The 18,112-nt window shown below is 45.7% G+C and overlaps 2 protein-coding genes across 2 annotated transcripts in view; both read right to left on the reverse strand.

Annotated features, from left to right (window-relative positions):
* AGBL4 (AGBL carboxypeptidase 4) overlaps nucleotides 1-18,112 on the reverse strand; it is a gene marked incomplete at both ends in the record, with an annotated part of 1,136,473 nt that overhangs the window by 179,123 nt on the left and 939,238 nt on the right.
* BEND5 (BEN domain containing 5) overlaps nucleotides 3,155-18,112 on the reverse strand; it is a gene marked incomplete at both ends in the record, with an annotated part of 47,544 nt that continues 32,586 nt past the window's right edge. The window contains 3 exons of the mRNA XM_080693483.1: nucleotides 3,155-3,312; nucleotides 11,661-11,874; nucleotides 17,745-17,893. Of these exons, the coding sequence (XP_080549609.1) occupies nucleotides 3,155-3,312; nucleotides 11,661-11,874; nucleotides 17,745-17,893 (521 nt within the window). The remainder of the gene's footprint in view (nucleotides 3,313-11,660; nucleotides 11,875-17,744; nucleotides 17,894-18,112) is intronic.

Below are 18,112 nucleotides of genomic sequence, written 5' to 3' on the forward strand. Positions count from 1 at the left end.
CGGGAATCAGAAGACGCTGAGCAGAAGAGCGAGGGGAAGATCATTGGTGCCTAGACAGAGTCACCTGCTCAAGTCCAACTAAAATTCATTCGGTGAGCATAGAGAACAACTATAAACAAGGTTTCAGGGCAGGTCTCCAGTTACTAAAGCAGACATTTATTCTCAATTTCAAATATCCTCAGGCACTTTAGAAGGGCCATGAGGTTTTTTTGTTTTTTGTTGTTTTTGTTTTGCTGTTGTTATTCCTTCATCAAAGCAGATTTTCTAATGAATTCTACTAAACTGGTACTTTTCAAAAGTAGTACTTGTGTCAAAGAACATGTTTCTGGCTTTACCCCAGATCTTCCAAACCAGGCTCTCCAGGCCAAAGCCCAAGAGTATATTTTAAGCAGCTCCCCAAATTCTTGAGATTGGGTAAGTCTGGCAAACACCCTGGTACACATAATAACTTTGAATTTTGTGTATGTGTTTGAATATAATAAATGCTTACAAATGATACTACTATTCCTAATTCCTCCACATGACTATTTAGGTTGGGTCACTCCAAACACACCCTGAGATCCTGTGGCTAGCCAGATCACGACTTCTCGCTTGTCTTTCAAGCATGGGGTTAAGGGACAGGTTTGGCACAGACCTGGGTTCTGATTCAGTTCATCACTAACAGCTCCTGGACCTACAGTAAGCCATCCTTTAGCTTTTCCAAGGCCTGTTCTTCATTCATATTGGGGTTCAGAACAGTGGTCTTGTCCTTATATCACAGTGCTGGGTGGCAGACATATGCCAGGGGCTCAGAACCATCTCAGTCTAACTAGCGGGTAAAATCTCCCAATCCCCATCAGAATTGGCTTTTACAAGAATGTTTCTTTGCCACGTTTGCTTATGATTTATCCTGGCTTATATGCTCGGGACACCTGAATGTCTTTGTAATTTACCTTATATGCTCAGGATAACAGACACCTGAATGTCTTTGTAATTTACAGAGCCCTTTACTTGGATTACTCTCTGCAACCACCTTGAGTTGGGGATCTTTCCAGAGGTCAGGTGACTTGCCTAGAAGTGGTGAAATGTGGACTTGGCCCAGATCCCCCAGTCTTTCACAGGCCTGTTCTGTTCCCAACATATGCATCATGCAATACACAAAGCACTTTCACATTCATCATGACAAATACTTCCACAACTATTTTCCCTACTAATCTCAAAGAACTGATAAAGCAGGATCCATGTGTCTTAGTCTATGAAGGGCTTGCAGAGCCCGTGGGTGTTTGTATTTTTAGCATGCTCAGGGAGAAAGGAGGATGAGCCCAACGATGCACATTTCTTTCCCAGTCTCTCAAGTGCCCCACGCTACTCACGCCCAAGCTGCCCATGCTATAGAAATGAGTACATCTTAACAAAATTGACTGAACACCTACTAAATATAAGGAATTTTACTTATCTTATGAAACAAATTAACCTATGCTAAGTTAAACACTTAGACAGGTCCTGGTAATACTCTGTTGTTGTTGTTGTTGTTGTTGTTGTTGTTGTTGTTGTTGCTGCTGCTTGTTGATACAGCCTGTAAAGCATGCATTATATTCATCATTATGCTACTAAGGACTGTGAGAAGTGATTGGTATAAGATCACACTGCTAGTCTGTAGAGACCTAGCCAGATACCGTAAGAGGACGTTCTCATCGGTGCATCCTGCCAGTGAGCATATAATAGTTCCCATGACAAAGCATTGTTTAATTTATTAAAATAAAAGTTCTCAAAGTGGCAGTTACTTCCCCCTATTTACTCCAGTAAAACTGAGCTTTGCTTACAGACCACCAGTTAGAGGATTAAACCATTAGAAAAATTAGAGGCCAACATTTTCTAACCAATGATTCAAAGCCAACAATCAGAAATGAAGATAATCTCTGGGTGTGGCAGCACACGCTTGTAATCCCAGTGCTTGGGAGGCAGAGACAGGAGGACTGGAGGTTTGCAGCCAGCCTCTGCTGCTTAGTGAGACCTTGTTTCAAAATAAAAGAATAAAATAGGGCTGGGGGTGTAGCTCAGTGGTAGAATGGCCCTGGGTTCCATCCCCGGTACCACAATAAAGGAAAGAAAATAATAATTGCCAACATTTATTCAACACTTTATATATGTTTTCTTTAATCCTTATAGCAACTCTGCAAGTTAAATCTTATCTTATGAAACAGAAAAATGGAAAAGCAGAGGTTACATTAAGCCTAAAGCAAGCAGGGCAACTAGGCTAGGAACCGAGAAGCCTCTGTCCTGAGCCCTTGCCCTTTCCAAAATACCATGCTTATTTTATGAGCATGACCGAGAGGAACATGCAAATCAACAGAAAGATCGAGCGTGGTTTGCCAAAAGGTGTGCCAGACAGCTTGGAGACTCAGTAACTGGGTGAAGAATGAGGTAAAAAATCATGTAACCTGAAAGACCATTTGAGAGAAAAGATCAGGTGAATGAACTGATAGCAGGTGCACCGCCCCTGCTTCCTGAACCCCACCCTGTACCACATCAACCATCATCACCTCCCATCCCTGTCTTTGCAAAGAGTGGTTCGAGTTATCAGGGAAGCCAAATCTCAGTTCATTTTGAGAAAGGTGATGGTCCAAGACTCGTTCTTTGAACTTAGAGAAAGTAGTTTGCTTTGGAGACAGCCCTTCAGAGCTGTAGATGCCAACCACATCATTTGAGTTTTTTTCTCCTTCACACTGAAGGTTTCTTCTTTGACATTCCAGGCACGAGACATCAGTCCCCTCCCTCCACGCTATACACTTAATATCCTAAATAAATGAGGATAATCATTGTCTACATCAAGAATTAATGAAATTTTATTATAGAACAAAATAGAGAAACAGATAGAAGTCCTTGGATGGTAAAAATATCAGTTCGAATCCCAGGCAAGTGACAGGCAGCTGCACTGCCCGACAGTGTCTCCCAGCCCTCGCAGCCACACCTACGGCGCCAGGCAGCAGCCCTTTTCTCAGCACATCTGCCTTCTCTGGAGTAGAAAGTCCCAGTTTAGAATGAGCTGCTGACCCCCAAACCCTGCTGGCTCCCTGCCCAGTGTGCGTGCCGGGGTCTGATGTGGATGGCACCATCGCCCGCGAATCACACGGCCTGCAAGGAAGACGCGAAGGCTTTATGAAAAATCCAAAGTTTATTGCAAATTGTATTTTGCTTCCCTTCGTTCTTCGTTTTTACAAGATTTATTGATATCCATGATCTTTTCACAGATGTACTTGTTGACTTTGGAGAGTCTCTGTGCAATTTCAGTTTCATCCACAGTTTCTTGTGCTATTCTGTCATACAAACACTCTAGGTGGAGAGAAGGAACAAGAGGGCCAAGGGTTAATGTGAATTCAAGAACAAATCTATTGGGGGGCATTTTCTAAAATACTTCCTAGATACTAATTCATAGATCTTGCATAGCTATATTTAAAAAATTTCACCATAAAATGTGCTTAGAAGAATAAGTATACTCAGTACATTTATACTTTTAAAATAATGATAACACATCTATGTTTCCACCCCCTAGTTTAACAGAAAATTACTAATCCCTCTGAAACCCACGGAAGCCCCCCAACTCTCTCTTTTAATTTCCTTCATCAGAGGTAAATACTTTCCTGAATTTATGTTCTTTTATCTATTAATATATACATACTCAAATAACATTATTTTCCTATTTTTAGCCTTTGTAGTAAGTATGCCCACCTTCTGAGTTGCTTTTTTACTCAGTGTTATAGATGTGAGATTATTCATGTTTGAGTAAAGGGCTACGGGTCATTCATTTTTGTTGATGAGTAATGTTCTATTGTATGACTATATTATGCTTTGCTATCTTTTTTTTTATTTTGGTGGTACTGAAGATTGAACTCAGGGGCATTTTATCTCTGAGCTATACTCCCAGCCCTATTTTAGTTTTTATATTGAGCCATGGTTCACTATGTTGCTGAGGGTGGCCTTGAAACTGAAATCCTCCTTTCTCAGCCTCCCAAGTATTGGGATTACAGGTGTGTGTCACCACACCCAGCTGGTTTATCCATTTGATTGTCCATGGATACTTGGTTTTGCAATTACAAATACCCTGGCACATGTCTTAGGGGCATATGTGCAAGTTACAGCCCAGGCATGGAATTACTGGATGTCGGGTTGTGTGCATGCTCAACTTTGCTGGGTGATGCACAGTAAATTGTTTTCCAAAGTAGTTGAGCTGACTAACGCTCTAAACAGTAATGCATCTAAGCACTGGTTGCCCCATATCTTTAGCAGCACTTGACACTGTCACATTATTAAGGTTTTACGACCTGGTGGGTATGAAGTGGACTCTCCTTGTGGTGATCACTAATGAGGCCCAGGATGGCTACTCTCATGCTGAGTTCACCATTTGCTACCAAGAAACAAAGAGCCAGAGCCAGACAAGGCCAGAGCTCCAATGCAGGCTGATTTGCAGCCAGCCCTCTAGTTTGGGGACCTGCTACAAATCGTCACCCTAAACATCTCACCTCATAGGTAAAGATAACAAACTTTGGAGTAACTTTCTTCTGGATGCCACAAAGTATGTGGGGTAGCATTTTACAAGACTTTTTCAAACTGTAAGAAATACTGTAGGAAATATACGCATCTGTTAATTCCCAGAGCTTGGCTTAAGTGTTTGGCAAAGAGGCAAGATTGAGTGAATATACTTCATTCACTGAATGCTTTTGGTGGGGGGCAGAGAGGACATATGAGAACTGGGTCATGGGTAGGGTACATACTAATGAAAACAATATCTTAACATTTTTGAGATTGAGTTTCTTCACCTATAAAACAGGAATGAAAATCCACTCTTAAAGAACTGCAATGGAGAGAGGATAAGCCAAATCTGGTCTTTACCAAGCCAGCCCAGAGCAGGTACTCTTCTGAGACACAGTGTTAACACCAGGGGGGATCATAAAGACCAGCTTTTAGCTAACCTCTCTACTCATATGTGAGAAGACTGAGGCCTGAAGAAGGGGTCAGAAGGGGGCAGATCCCAGCTGCCCCCCCACTTTTCCCTTCCTGAGCGAGGACCTCACCTGCCCCCTGCTACCATTCACGCTGGGGTGCACCAGGTGCATGCCCTATGGGTGACCTTTCCCTGGACCACCCTTTCCTCCCCAGTGAGAAGGGTTTTGCTCAGAACTGCCTTTAAATGCTCTTCCTTAAGCTCCACTGTTTCCTGATCATCCTCAGTCCTCAGTTCATCTTGTCCTGGCCTTCCCATGTGACTGAGAGGTAAGAAGGCGGGGCTCTGCCTCTCTAGCCCTGTGTTTGCTATATGCATCTGCAATTCCTTTTCTATTCCAAGCTACCCCACAAATCAGTGTCCTCCCATCTCTGCCCCAAAGACTCTGGGCTCCACTCTTCAGCTAAGTCCTGCTCATTTTCCAGACTCAGCCTTCTTAGAACCTATACACTGTTTAGAAAACTCCATTCTACCTACAACACTGTGCCTCAACATCTGTTTGGGTTTCTTGTAGAAGCACTGACCGTGATATGATAAAACTGTGGCCACATCATCTTCTCCCACAGACTAGAACACCTGGCCTTCCCTGTCTAGCCCAGGGCCAGGAGTAAGTAAATGCTCATGGTGACCTTGCTGGAACTCAAAGGGAGACAGACTGCGGTGAGCACTTCGGGTGCTCAGATGTGGCTCTAACCTGAATGCTGTGCAGCCTCTAGGGGGACTTCTCTGCACCTCGGTTTCACTATGCAGGAAACAGGGATGTCAAACCAGATAACCTAAGGGGAGTCCTCTCACTCTAACTCTAGTTGTCTGCAAAGTAACAAAGTCAGGAGAAGGAAGCAGAAGGAAGGAGAGTGACTGTGTTGGCTCGCAGAGCCACGAGCAGGAGTCAGAGAAGAGATAGAAAGAAAAGAGTGGGGATGGAGGAAAGTTTTCAGAGGGGCCCTACACGATTCCAATCACTCTCATTTCCTGGGGGTAACAGCGCTGAGCAGCCCCTCAGGTTGATTAAAAGGCTTTTGTTAGACTCTAGTTATTAATCACCTGCAGTTGCCGGGAATGTCTCCCTCTGCGAGGGAGCATTTGAGATTATTGCTTAATTAACAAGGTTTATAACAGCACTAATGTGTCCTATTAAAAAAAAGTTATAAAAATTAACCAGAACGCAATGCTGTGGCTCATTTAGAAAACTCCAACACTCTGCAAAAGGTCACTCGACCCTAATAAGGCTTAACTGTCATTCTGGAGCTTGTCATTAGAGCAAGGCTCTGCTGCTTTCATCTTTCTAAAGCAGGGTCAGTGTGCACCCCATCCTTGTGCATCCCGCACGGAACGATTTTAACATCAAAGAGAAGAGGAAATCCTCATCAGCTCTGGGAGCATGGAGGCTTTTTGCCATTTTTATACGGCAAATGTGACTAAATGTGATAAAATCATAGAAAATAAATACAAACAATCTCAATCCAGCCAGACAGCTTGCATGGGAAGAAGCAGCCAAGTGCGATCTGGAATAGCTCAAATAATTAGGCTAAAAATGGTGGTTGTATGGCAGGATGGGACACAGACATCAAACCTGTCTGGTTGTAGTAAAAAAAAAAAAAATCAGCACAGCGTTTCAGTAAGACAAGAAACTCCCGTGATAACATGAAGCCTTGTGTGGCCTTGGGCAGCTCAGTGGCCTCACCCACTTAGACCAGCATTACTGGCTCTAAGGGGTTGTAGACAAGACTCCTGGGAGTCAGAACTGAGGCAGGCAGTAGGTGTTCTGGGATATACTAAAGAAGCACTCACTGCCCTTGGAGGTCAGGGATAGCCTGCTGCGGGAGGTTCCCCCAGGTGGTCTGGGTGGGCAGCTAGCTGGGCAAGCCAGAATGGGTGGAGGGGGCCTCTTCTGACTGGGTCTCAGGCACCCGGAATAGCACTCACTAATTCCCTGAGGTGAGGAGGAAAAAGCTTGTTCAGGGGATGCAGTAGCTTATGCTGGTAATAACTTCAGAGTTACAGGGCAATGTTGCTGGAAGAGAAAGCTGGAGATACAGCCAGGGGCCAGATTGTGAAGGACATGTTAAGAAGCTTACCCTTTAATAATGAACACTATGAACCGGCTGTGACGGGAAGGTGTAAAGGATCATATCTGGCTTCTGGAAGATCACTCTGGTTACATAATGGAGAGAGACGTCTGGAAGCTGCTGGTGTAGGGCGGGCAGGAAGCATGTGGTCTGGACCATGAGGTGGGTGTGGCAAGAAGTAGCGGGTCAAGAGGTGTTTGGTGGGTAGGACAGATGGGGAGGGAGGCAGGTGGGAGAGGTGTCATTCACCAAGACAGGGAGCACAGAAGGGGCAGAGGGCGTCATGGAGAATAAAGAGAGAGGGAAGAATAAGGAGGAAGAAGAAGAGGAGGGAAAGGAGAGAAAGGGGAGAAGGGGGAGAGAGCACTGAATATGGCAGTTCTGCCAATGTCACCTGGACAGCCACAAGGAATGCCACTAGTGGGTATGTGGACCAAGAATGCAGAAGTATGAACTAAGGTCAAATATAGATTTGGAAATCATCATTTATTGATTCAGCAAATATTTATTAAGCAACTACTATATGCTAGCCCTGAACAAGATGCTAGTAAGCTTAGGTTTTAATGAAACCTTAGGTGGAGGAGAAAGACAACTATCAAGTAAATAAGCAAATAAAAAATGCCACTCAGAGCTCTCAGGTGGGTTACTCTTGCTACGGCCTCTCCTCTATCTCCAAACTCTCTCCTCTCTTACCCTACATGCTTCCTTTGAAGTGGCAGTCCACACTTGTAATCCCAATGATGCGGGAGGCTGAGGCAGGAGGATTGCAAGTTCAAGGACAGCCTGAGCTACTTAGTGAGACCCTATCTCTAACATAAAAAGGGCTGGGATGTAGCTTAGAGACACAGTGCCTTTGGGTTCAATATCTAATACTGAAAGTAAAAACAAAAGCAAGCAAACAAACAAACAAAATGCATGCAGAGTTTTTCAGTAGGGCGATGTGTCAGAGAGAGGTAGAGGGGCCCCTGGAGATGAGTGGCTGGGGAGGCAGGTGTGCAGATCAGAAGGAAGGGCACCGAGGGCACCGGGAATAGGCAGGAGCTGCAAGAAGGCCTCTGTGGCTATTGCACAGTGGGAAGTGGGAAGAGAGGCTGAAGACAAGATCTGGGGGTCACATGTGAGCAGCCAGGAGGAGAAGGCAGACTTCAGCTGCAGGCACACTGAAGGCAGCAGGAGCCACAGGAAGTGAGGACATCAGCCAAGGTGAGTATGTAGGGTGGAGACACAGGAGAGGGCCTGGCAAGAGCAGCCTATCCGAGATGCCGAGGAGCTGAGGAGCCAAAGGGGAAGAAGTTCTGAGCTTGAGGGACAAGTTTCTCAGGAAAATAGGAGGGGTCAGGGCCCACCCTGCCTGGATTTAGTAGTAAGGATGTCACCGGGGCCCCTGTCACCACTATCAAGAGATCAGGTGGAGGCTGGGAGTGGAGTGCAGAGAGCAGGGGCCTTTCCAGTGAACACAGTTAGTAGAGATACATCTTTCAAAAAGATGTGGACGTGAGAAGGAAGAGAGACATTGCCGCAGCTGGGAGAGTGTTATGGTTAGATATAGAACATCCCCTAAAGAGCTCATGTATTAATGTTCACAGTTGATGTAATTAAGACATGAAGGTTGTAATCTCATCAGTGGAAAATCCAGTATAATGGATTTACTGAGTGGCAACCTAGGCAGGTGGGTGTGGTCTTGGGATTATATATAGTCCCTCCGTCCCTTACTCTCTCTCTTGATTTTGGGCCTCCCTGATGTGAAAGCAGAGCCCTTGTTTTCTCTCTATTTCCTATTGCCATGCTCCGAGTTCCATAGACCTGGCCTGACGTGGACTGAAACTCTGAAATCTCCAAAAGCTGTGAGCAAATAAATTTTCCTTCTTTCAGGTTGTGTATTCAGTTGTTTTGGATTTTGTCAGTGAGAATGTTGACTGAAAACAGTGAGGAATGTTTGGTTTGCTTTATCTGAAATGAGTAATCAAAGCCTATATAAGCTGAGCTGGGAAGATTCAGTAGAACAGGAGTATAATTGGAGGGACAGGTATGAGGATGGTAAGTGGACTGGACTGCCGAACCCCAGTGAAGAGAACTGCCAGCCCAAATAAGAGAAGGAAACTTCTGGCACATGAGGCAGAATGGAGAATGCAGTTAAGTCTGTATGTGTGGGTTTTTTGAAGATATGGAAATTCTTTTACTTAAAGTCTATGAAAGAAAAGATAGGACATCTTTTGAGAGATAGGTATAGATAATCATATTTGCAAAAAGTAGAGAAGGTTTAAAAAGGGGCTGAAGATGGGGATGTGGTTTAGGGAGGGAATCTTAGAGGATTTAGCAGCGAGTCTGTAATACTGAGATGGATTCTTCTAGATAGTTTCATTGATACTGTCCTAGGCAGCTCTGAACTCGTTAGAAGTATATTTATAGCCCAAGAAACTGAAAAATGGAAGGAAAGTGATTTAGGGGGAAAAAAAAAAACATACTAAGGTTGGCCAGGGATCCGAATGCAAGTCTTGGTGATTTTTTCTCTCTCAACTGTCATTTACTAAGTTCCAGGCATTGTGTTGGGCAATGAACATGTGGAGAATCGGATACAGCTCTCAGGCTCTGAGACAAACACAGGATGGGTGATTTTGCACCACGATGTGACAATGGCAGAGGCCACTGGTTATCCAAAGGCACCTGGGACCTGCTGAGTCACATCTCTACAAGCTTAGCAGAATCTAAGGTCGGCCACCTACCAGGTGAGGCAGAGAGACCTATTTTCCAGGGCGGCTTCCCAAATCAGGATTCACCATTTCAGACAGAAGCCAGACTAAAGGTTACCACTGATTATCTAAAAATAAGTGGCTGCCTAAATCAATTAATCACCAGCCAACCAGGCAGGGGAGGCAGCTGTGTGCAGCGATAAGCCCCAGACCAGAGTCAGGGCATGTGTGGCGAGTGTGGGTTTGAATACAGGCTCTGAACCCTTGTAGCTGTGACCTCAGGCTGGCCATTGAGTCCCTCTGTCTTGCCACCTCCACCTCCAGAGCTCACATACATCTGGCCACCTCCATGCTCTCCCCATCACCCGTGGCAGTGCTGCCTCTCCTCGAGGGCCCTGCATCAGCCTAGCTGATGGCCTTGGGGTCACATTCAGAGATTGCCACTCCTCTGTTCTGAGCAGAGGGAAGCCAGCTGCGTACTGTGGCCTTCACGGCCCTGTGAATGGCTGTCCTCCACTGCCCGCCCTCGCCCTCCATGCCCAGCCACTTCAGCCCTCGAGCTCGTCCACCCTGGGATCTGCAACTCGTCCTGGTGCCTCTGCCATATCCAGCTCTCAGCCCGGTGTCACTCCTCAATCCTTCTGCCACTGCCACTGTGCCAGCCCTCTTTATCCTACCATATCACTTAACAAAGCTCCTCACACCTGGAACTGTCTGACTCATTCATGGACATATCGGCTGCCTGTCCCCAGACCCTGCTCACACCACAGGGCCTGCTCGAAATAAACGTGCTAATACAATGAGTCTTACACAGGGCAGACCTGGACACTTGGAAATCAGAGTCTAGAAGCACAAATTCTGAAGTCAGCCCTGCAGCCTTGGACTTTGGGCTCACTCCTGAGACCTGGGCAAGTTGCCTAACATCCCTGTGCCTCGGTGATAATAATTGTAGCCAACAGCAGGACTATTAGGAGGATAATGTATTAAAAAACAGAACCCGAAGCATAGTAATAGCTTTTACTATTAGTAATCGTATTCTCGCTACAACCCTGTCTCTGTGCTTTGTATTATCGGCATGGTAACTGGTTGTTCTTATGTTCACTTTCACCATGAGACTGCGAGCTCTTTGTGGGTGCACTGAGCCTAGTCCTTCTTTGTGCTCTCAAAACCCAGTAGAGGGCCTGGCAAAGAACGAAGAACTTAGTGAATGGATGGAGAGAAGATGAAAGAGGGGAAGGAAAGAAAGAAGAGAAGGGAGGGAGTGAGGAGGGGAAGGAAGGAAGGAGGGAAGGAAGGAAGGAAGGAAGGAAGGAAGGAAGGAAGGAAGGAAGGACAGACACAGAAGTCCTGGGTAAGATAAGCCATATCCTAGGGACACAAGACTCCCTGTCTCTCTGCCTGCCCTCCCACGCCTCAGGAGGATGGTGCAGCCAGTGACAGCCAGCTGGCCTTCCTTTCACTAATTGTCCCATGTATAGAGCTAGAACCACAAGAACTGCCTCCCCAGCCTCCACCTTTCCTGCTCTCTGCACACATGGCAGCCCTTCCCATCTTGGTTCTGCCTTCTAAAGCACCTCTCCATACATCTTCATGTCTGGACTGCCCCCTGAGGTGCCATTCAGTGACCCTTTCCTCAGTATTCTTCCTGGTTTCCCAGCTAAGGGATCATCCCCTCCTAAGAACTCCCAGGGTGCATAGGTCTCTGGCTCTCATGCAAATTTCTGGTCCATAGTCATTTGTCCTGTTCATTGTGAGCCCCTGGGGGACATCTGGGCTATATGTTCCTGCCTCCCTGAGCCCTGCCCAGGGCTTGGCACAGGGGGGGCTCCAGTATTTTTTGAATTTGATTTGTGCCTAGGGTAATGCATTTGTGCTAGGGTAAAGGACCCCATCTCAGCCATGTGCTCCTTCAGTGACTACCTCTGACGATGCTTAGTTTGTGTGGAGAGAGGGGTGGCTTCGGGATTGCATCCTTCTTTTTTTTTGTGGCGACTCCTGTGACGCTTCTGTTTTTCAGAACATCTGTTCCCCAAATCATGACTGCCAAGTTCTTCGTGTACTTGGAATCTCCTTGGGTTACTTGTAGCTGGTGCCATTTCTCCTCATCAACCCAAATCCCGCTGCCCAGATGGACCTGAAAGGGATAAGAAGACCACACCTGTTTAGTTGCACAGGAGGGCAGCTGGAGGCCGCCATGTCCTTTAGCAAGTGTTGCTACATGACTGTAAGAGAGTCTGGGCCACAGATACCAAATCAACTCTCTCTAGGGCCAATAATAATAGCCACCAGCAACTGAACCCCTGCAATGCACCAGGCCTTGCTGTAGTGCTGCATATTTACTACCTCAAGTCCTTCCAGCCACCCTAGATGGAGGTGTTATGACACCACTTTCATTTCAGATGGAAAACCCAGGTCCAGAAGGTGCAGTGACTCGCCCGAAGTCATTTAACTAGGAAGCAGCAGAGCTAGGATTTGACACGATGTTCGTGTCATCACCAGGCTGTTCAGAGCCCGGCCGAATCTCAGGACATGGAGTTTTAACTCCTTTCTGTGTCACACTAGGAAGACGAGCCTCCCTTTATATGACCATTCTGGGACATACATCCTCCAGCAGTGGGGGCTGCATGTAGGGGTTAGCTGGAGAGCTATAAAAACCTCTGGCACCGGGGCCCCCTCTCCCAGGCTCTGATTTATTCGGTCTGGGTGTGGCCTAGGCATCAGGTTGGTTTCAAGAATCCTAGATAATTTCAACTCCGAGCTCAGTTTGACAACCCTGCCAGCTGGAGTGGGGAGAGCTCCCTGCCGCCAAGGGGAGTGTGGTTCTGCAGCAGTTCCCGCCTCTCAGCTTCAGTCTGCCTACCCTACAAGTGGGAGAGTTGGACTTCATCTAGAATTCATCATTCTGGCTCAGAGCACCTATGATTTTTAACAAATTAAGCATAGCAGCAATGTACCCGGTTTGATTCTGATGACACATAGCATAGAAAACACAGTCTCAGGCTCCCTATAAGAGAAGCAGGCAGAACGTTGTAGTGCAGAGCCAATAAATTACTATCTTCTCTCTGCTCCCAGAAGGGTCTAGCAATAAGCTGCAGGCGTTTAAATGTGTTCTCCTTTTTAGCTATCTTAACAACTTGCAAAACACTTACTAACAATCATTTGAAAAATAGTTTTGACTTTGAAATTGCCATTTATGTTATGCTTCTGCTGAGTCTATGAAGGGAAGAAATGGTCTCTGTGGGATGGCGGGGCCAGCTGCTAAGGAGATAAACTTTCTAAGGAGCATGAGAAGGCTCTACAAAAGGTCCTCGTTTTTAGAAAGACATGTAGGTTGTTACTGTTACATGGTTAGGGGACCTTTCAAGAGTTTCTGGTCTCTCAGATGGCTTATGTGCCCCAACTGATGGCAGACCACAAGCCTGACAGCTCAGAGATAATTAAAGATCTTTCTACTAAAGCTTGGCTTGTGAGCAATGCAGGCACAGAAATGGCTCATGGATCGGCCAGTCATACTTATTTCTTCACCAGTTACTAAAGTTTTCCAACTATCAAAGAAAAAAAGAATAGCAAGCAGCCCACCCATAGCTTTTAGTAAGCAAACAATCTACCTGTCATGGCTGCCTTCATCTCCTGCGCAAAGATCATTCAGACTGTTGTAGGAGATCAGATAACCAGGGACACCTGGGCTCTTGGTGCCACAAACTTCAGTGCTGAAAATCAGTTCATGGGCCTCAGAAAGATAAGCAACCCTCTGTGAGGTACGCAGTCTGGGCTGGCTAGGCTACAAGATCCCAAGGTCAAATTTTGGCCTTTTCTGGCAGTCTGGCCTGTAGGTGAGCAGTCTGTCCTAGATCAGGCATGCTGGGGACAGCTGCCCTGCTGCTCCCTGCTGGACCCTGAGTCACATCCCCTAATGACACTCTGGAGCCACCAATATGCTTCCTTAGAGAGGAGGAAAACAGAGAACTCTGAGTTAAATTCTGAATCAGAAAACCTTACAGGTGGATAATCATGGCAATTCTTCCAAACATTTCTGCTCTCTTCTCTTCTGGGCCTTGTTTTCCTATAATCTTTTATTTTTTTATCCTTAAAGAACAGATAACAGTCATTTTAACCAATGTTCTAGAAGAAAGGGGAACCCTAGTACTTTTCTAGTACCTCTAATGAACTCAATCTCTTGAATTCTCATCAAGACTTTAAGGGATTGAAAAAGGTAGAAATTATTATTCCTATTTTACAGATATGAACAGAGATCCAGAGGGATCAACTTACTTTTTTCTAGGAAATGCAATCAGTAAAATTTGAACTCAAGATCCCAGCTCCCATCCCTGTACCCCAATGCCCACCGACCTTCCCTGCTGCCCCAGAGTCACGGTGCTGCTGATGTGGCTAAAAATCGCAGACCTACTAAACCAGTGCTCGGTTTTCCTCTTGGGTTTCCCTCTACACCTGTCAGCCCCTCCTGTGCCATCCCAGTGCCATGGCCACTGCAGACGGGAGAGCTGGGACGGAAGCCATAGACTGGACTGGCTTCCTTAGCCTAGCCACTGCTCCCTGTAATCAGGCATGTTCACTGCCCCTAAAGCACTGCTTTCCTTCTTTGACTAGATGACTTCAGCTGTCATTCAACCCTTGTGTTTTTATGCCAACCCTCTGGAATTCTGAATGCCCCTGTCACATCAGAGCTGACCTCCTCAGCCCATGAACATCTCGTTTCCATTCTATCTACTGACCTTTACTTCCCTGCAATAACCGTCACTCTACAAAGCTCCTCAACTTGCTCACTGCCTTCTATCTCCAGCGTGCTACAACAGAAGGAGGATGGGCTCTGAAGCTGCCAGACCTGGCTCTGAATCCTGTCTCCTCTACCAACTAGCTGATTAACATGGGCCAGTTGTTTTACTTCTCTGGTCATTATTTTTCTCAACTGTATAATAGGTAGATGGTCACCTAATTCACAGAGTTGTTCTGAGGTTTAAATGTGATGAGTTCAATGTAGGAAGGACAGAGCACCCTCCCTTAAGTGCTGAATCCTTGGCCTTTTCCTCTCTCTATGTCTCTGCTTCCTATCCAGGAATGAAAGCCTTCCCTTTTGTTGTCCTGAGCGTGCTAATCTTTCAAGCACCCATGTAAAGACCAGGAAGGAAAGCTCTTCAGCTCCTTCAGGTCTGAGCTCCATCCCTGCTGTGTTCCCAGCCACTGACCCAGCCCTCTGCACTACAACGTGGTGGGTCAAGGCTTGGCCTCTACTCTCTACAGTCTCCTACAAAGTTATCAGACTGGTCTGAATGCAAAGCAGTAAGAAACTAATATGTCTTAATGGTACTGGTTTTCAGTTCTAATGAGCTGTTGTTCCTTGGAGAAGAAAATATTTTCTGACATTCACTTGAGTAGAAGGTCAAATTTCAGCATAGAAAGAAACAGGTCTAAGTAAGACCAATCGCAAATATATGCTGGGGCATCTGAGACAAGGGCTTTGAGATCAGCAAACCCAGGATCACTTGGAGCAATGTGCAGTTCAGGGGCACAGTGGGATAGACTGAAAAGAGAACTGCCCAGGAACCAGAAAACCTGGCTTCTAGTTCCTACCTGCCTCTAATCTGTTGTATGATTGTAGACCAGTCTCTTGTGTGGATGTGTTTCCCATTCATGCTATGTATAAATTAGACTATTTAAACTTTAATCATCTCTGTAGCTTTATGATCCAATGAGCTGATGAGTTTTTGAAGTAAAACATCTTAGACAAAGAAAAGCAAAGCACTTAAACAGAATCAGAAGTTAACATGTGTGGCAAAGCCTGTTCATACAAATCACAGTATCTGACCAAAATGTTAGCATTATTTGTCAGGAGAGGCTATTAAAAAATATGGCATCTGGTAGGATGGTACTTGATCAAAATATTAACTTATAAAATGTTTTATGGGATAAAGTATTTTTCCTTTTAGGAAATGAGTCCCATTCCAGTACTCTAGGCCATGCAGAGGTTCAGGCCTCTGTTCATAGAGAGGAGGAGGGACCAGCAAAGACAGCAGAGTAGGAACAAGGAGCACTAGTGGTGGGCTATGGGGAAGGCCGCTCTGGAAAGCTGCCATCCATTCCCAGCGTGTCTGCTTCCTTTCCTCTCCCTTAATAAATCTGATTTCTGCATACAAATTATTTGCAAACAAAAACCAGGTTAATTTTATAGCAACATACTGATACAAAAAATAGGCATTTTCAATAGTTGTTCAATTCATGTGTAAAGAAATTAAATGGGGTTTGAGAGACCACTTTTCTTCAGGAAGAATGCTATCATTGCAAAAGAGGCCCCCTGCAATGCTCTGGAACTGTCCATCAGCCTACAAAGCAAGAGAGGAACAGAGTTTTCTTGGAAGCTTCTTTAAGAAAAACATTCCAGACGCTCCACAATGTGGTCACAAATAAAAGGAAGTCAACAAATGCAGCAAGGTCCTCCTGTTATCTTCAACCACAGAAAGCTCACCAAACTCAGACGCACAGTGTTGAGTCCAAAGAGGCCTACGGAGAGCATCAGTCTGATCCACCTTCCATGGGTCAGGACACTGAGGCCCAGAGAGGTGAAGAACCTGCCCAAGGTCACACAGGTAGGACAAAGGTAGAGCTGTGCTATAGAAGATGTTATAAACGCAGGCTCTAGGCTGCCCATCTCCACTTGCTCATGCCTCCTCTCCTCTGCAAAGCTGACTTCAGAAAGCCTGCTGAGTGGGGCAGGGCCAGGCCTGTGGCCTGCCCCATGAGTCCTGCCTCTGCAGGGGCAGAAGTGCTCGGCGGCGGGAGATACAGAGAATGGCAGCACATCCAAGAGCCCCGAAGAGTAACACGTTTCATTTCCCTGGCTGACAATATTTGCTTTGGCTCAGGGTGGCCAATTGCAGGGATATATCTGGACAAACCCCAATCAAACAACCTTTTCTTTCTCATCAACCCACCAGGGAACAATAGCAGATAAACAGAGATCTTTCGAAGCATGAGGCAAGAAAAATGAACAGACACAGATGACTCTTTGGGGAGAAGGGGAGGTGACGGGGCAGCGTAAGCCATGGTGACAGAGTGCAGCACTAGGCTGGACTGTACCAGGGCCTCGATAGAGGGCTCTGACAGACTTCTCCAAAGTTAAATTCATCTGATGTCAGAAGGATGCCTGAATGGTTTCCTCTCCTGCCCTGTGCTATGTTATTATGTGACGAAGATTTCTAAAGGCTATTCCATTAATCTTCATTTCTCTATCAATATTATTGTAAATAGTATTTTTCTTTTCTTTTCTTTTTTTTCAAGAGTCATACAAGAAAATCTGAGGGTGTGCTAGGTGACCCTGGGACTGTGGACTAGCCGCTGCCAAACAGTCGGTGAAAAGGCAGCGTAGGGACAGGGAGTGTCTCATTCATCCCTGAGTCCCTGGTATCTAACACGGAGCTAGGAACAGGGAGTGAAAGTGAATGTTCACTTGCAAACAGCGAATGACTTCACACATTGATTTGAATGAAATGCTGCAGATCAGGCATTTCATTTCCAGTTCCTCTTAAAAACTTTAGACATTTGGTTTCAGAAGAAGGTAGGAAAAGTCTCATCCAACTATTATGAGAATTGTCTTTAATCTTTCTCACTAATCAGCTATTTTAAAACGTCAATTAGTTTAGCTGGGCATGGTGGTACATGCTTAAAATCCCAGTACTTGGGAGGCTGAGACAAGAGGATCACGCAGGTTCGAAGCCAGCCTCAGCTACTTAGTGAGGCTCTCAGCAGCTTAGTGAGACCCTGTTTCCAGATAAAAGTGTAAAACAGGCCTGGGGGTATGGCGTGGAGGTAGAAGGCCCCTGAGTTCGGTCCCCAGTCCCACAAGTTCTGCAAATAGTCACTCAAGACTAGGCCAGGAGGCCAACCAGTCAAGCTGTGTTTTAGAAGGTTCCCACCATCCTTATACTCTCCATCCTTAGACTCTGACTAGCACACACTTGCAGGGAACGGATATTGAGCTTAAAACACTACCTTGCCATTGTCTAGGATATACTTGTCCATGACAGGCGCAGGAGCGGGGTAATAGGACGACGTATTTGCTTCCTCACTGAAAGTGCTCCGTAACTCCGGCTCGGGCTCGAGACATTCTGACTTTACTTTTTCCAAGTCAATGGCGGGACCTAGGCAGTTAAGAAAAGAGATCTGTCTAGAACTCCAAGGAAAATAAAAGGCAAATATTTTTAACTATGCATCTATCAGCACAAAAATATGCTAGCTTATTTTTGTCTTATGTACTATGCTTAACCCCAGACCTGAAAATAATATGAGGTATGACTGTCACAAGGGAAAAGGTGGGAAACTGGAAGACAAGAATGGACTAGACTCTAAGTATGAATGAG

This window comes from Muscardinus avellanarius (genome assembly GCF_963383645.1).
Source record: "Muscardinus avellanarius genome assembly, chromosome: 3".
Lineage (NCBI taxonomy): Eukaryota > Metazoa > Chordata > Mammalia > Rodentia > Gliridae > Muscardinus > Muscardinus avellanarius.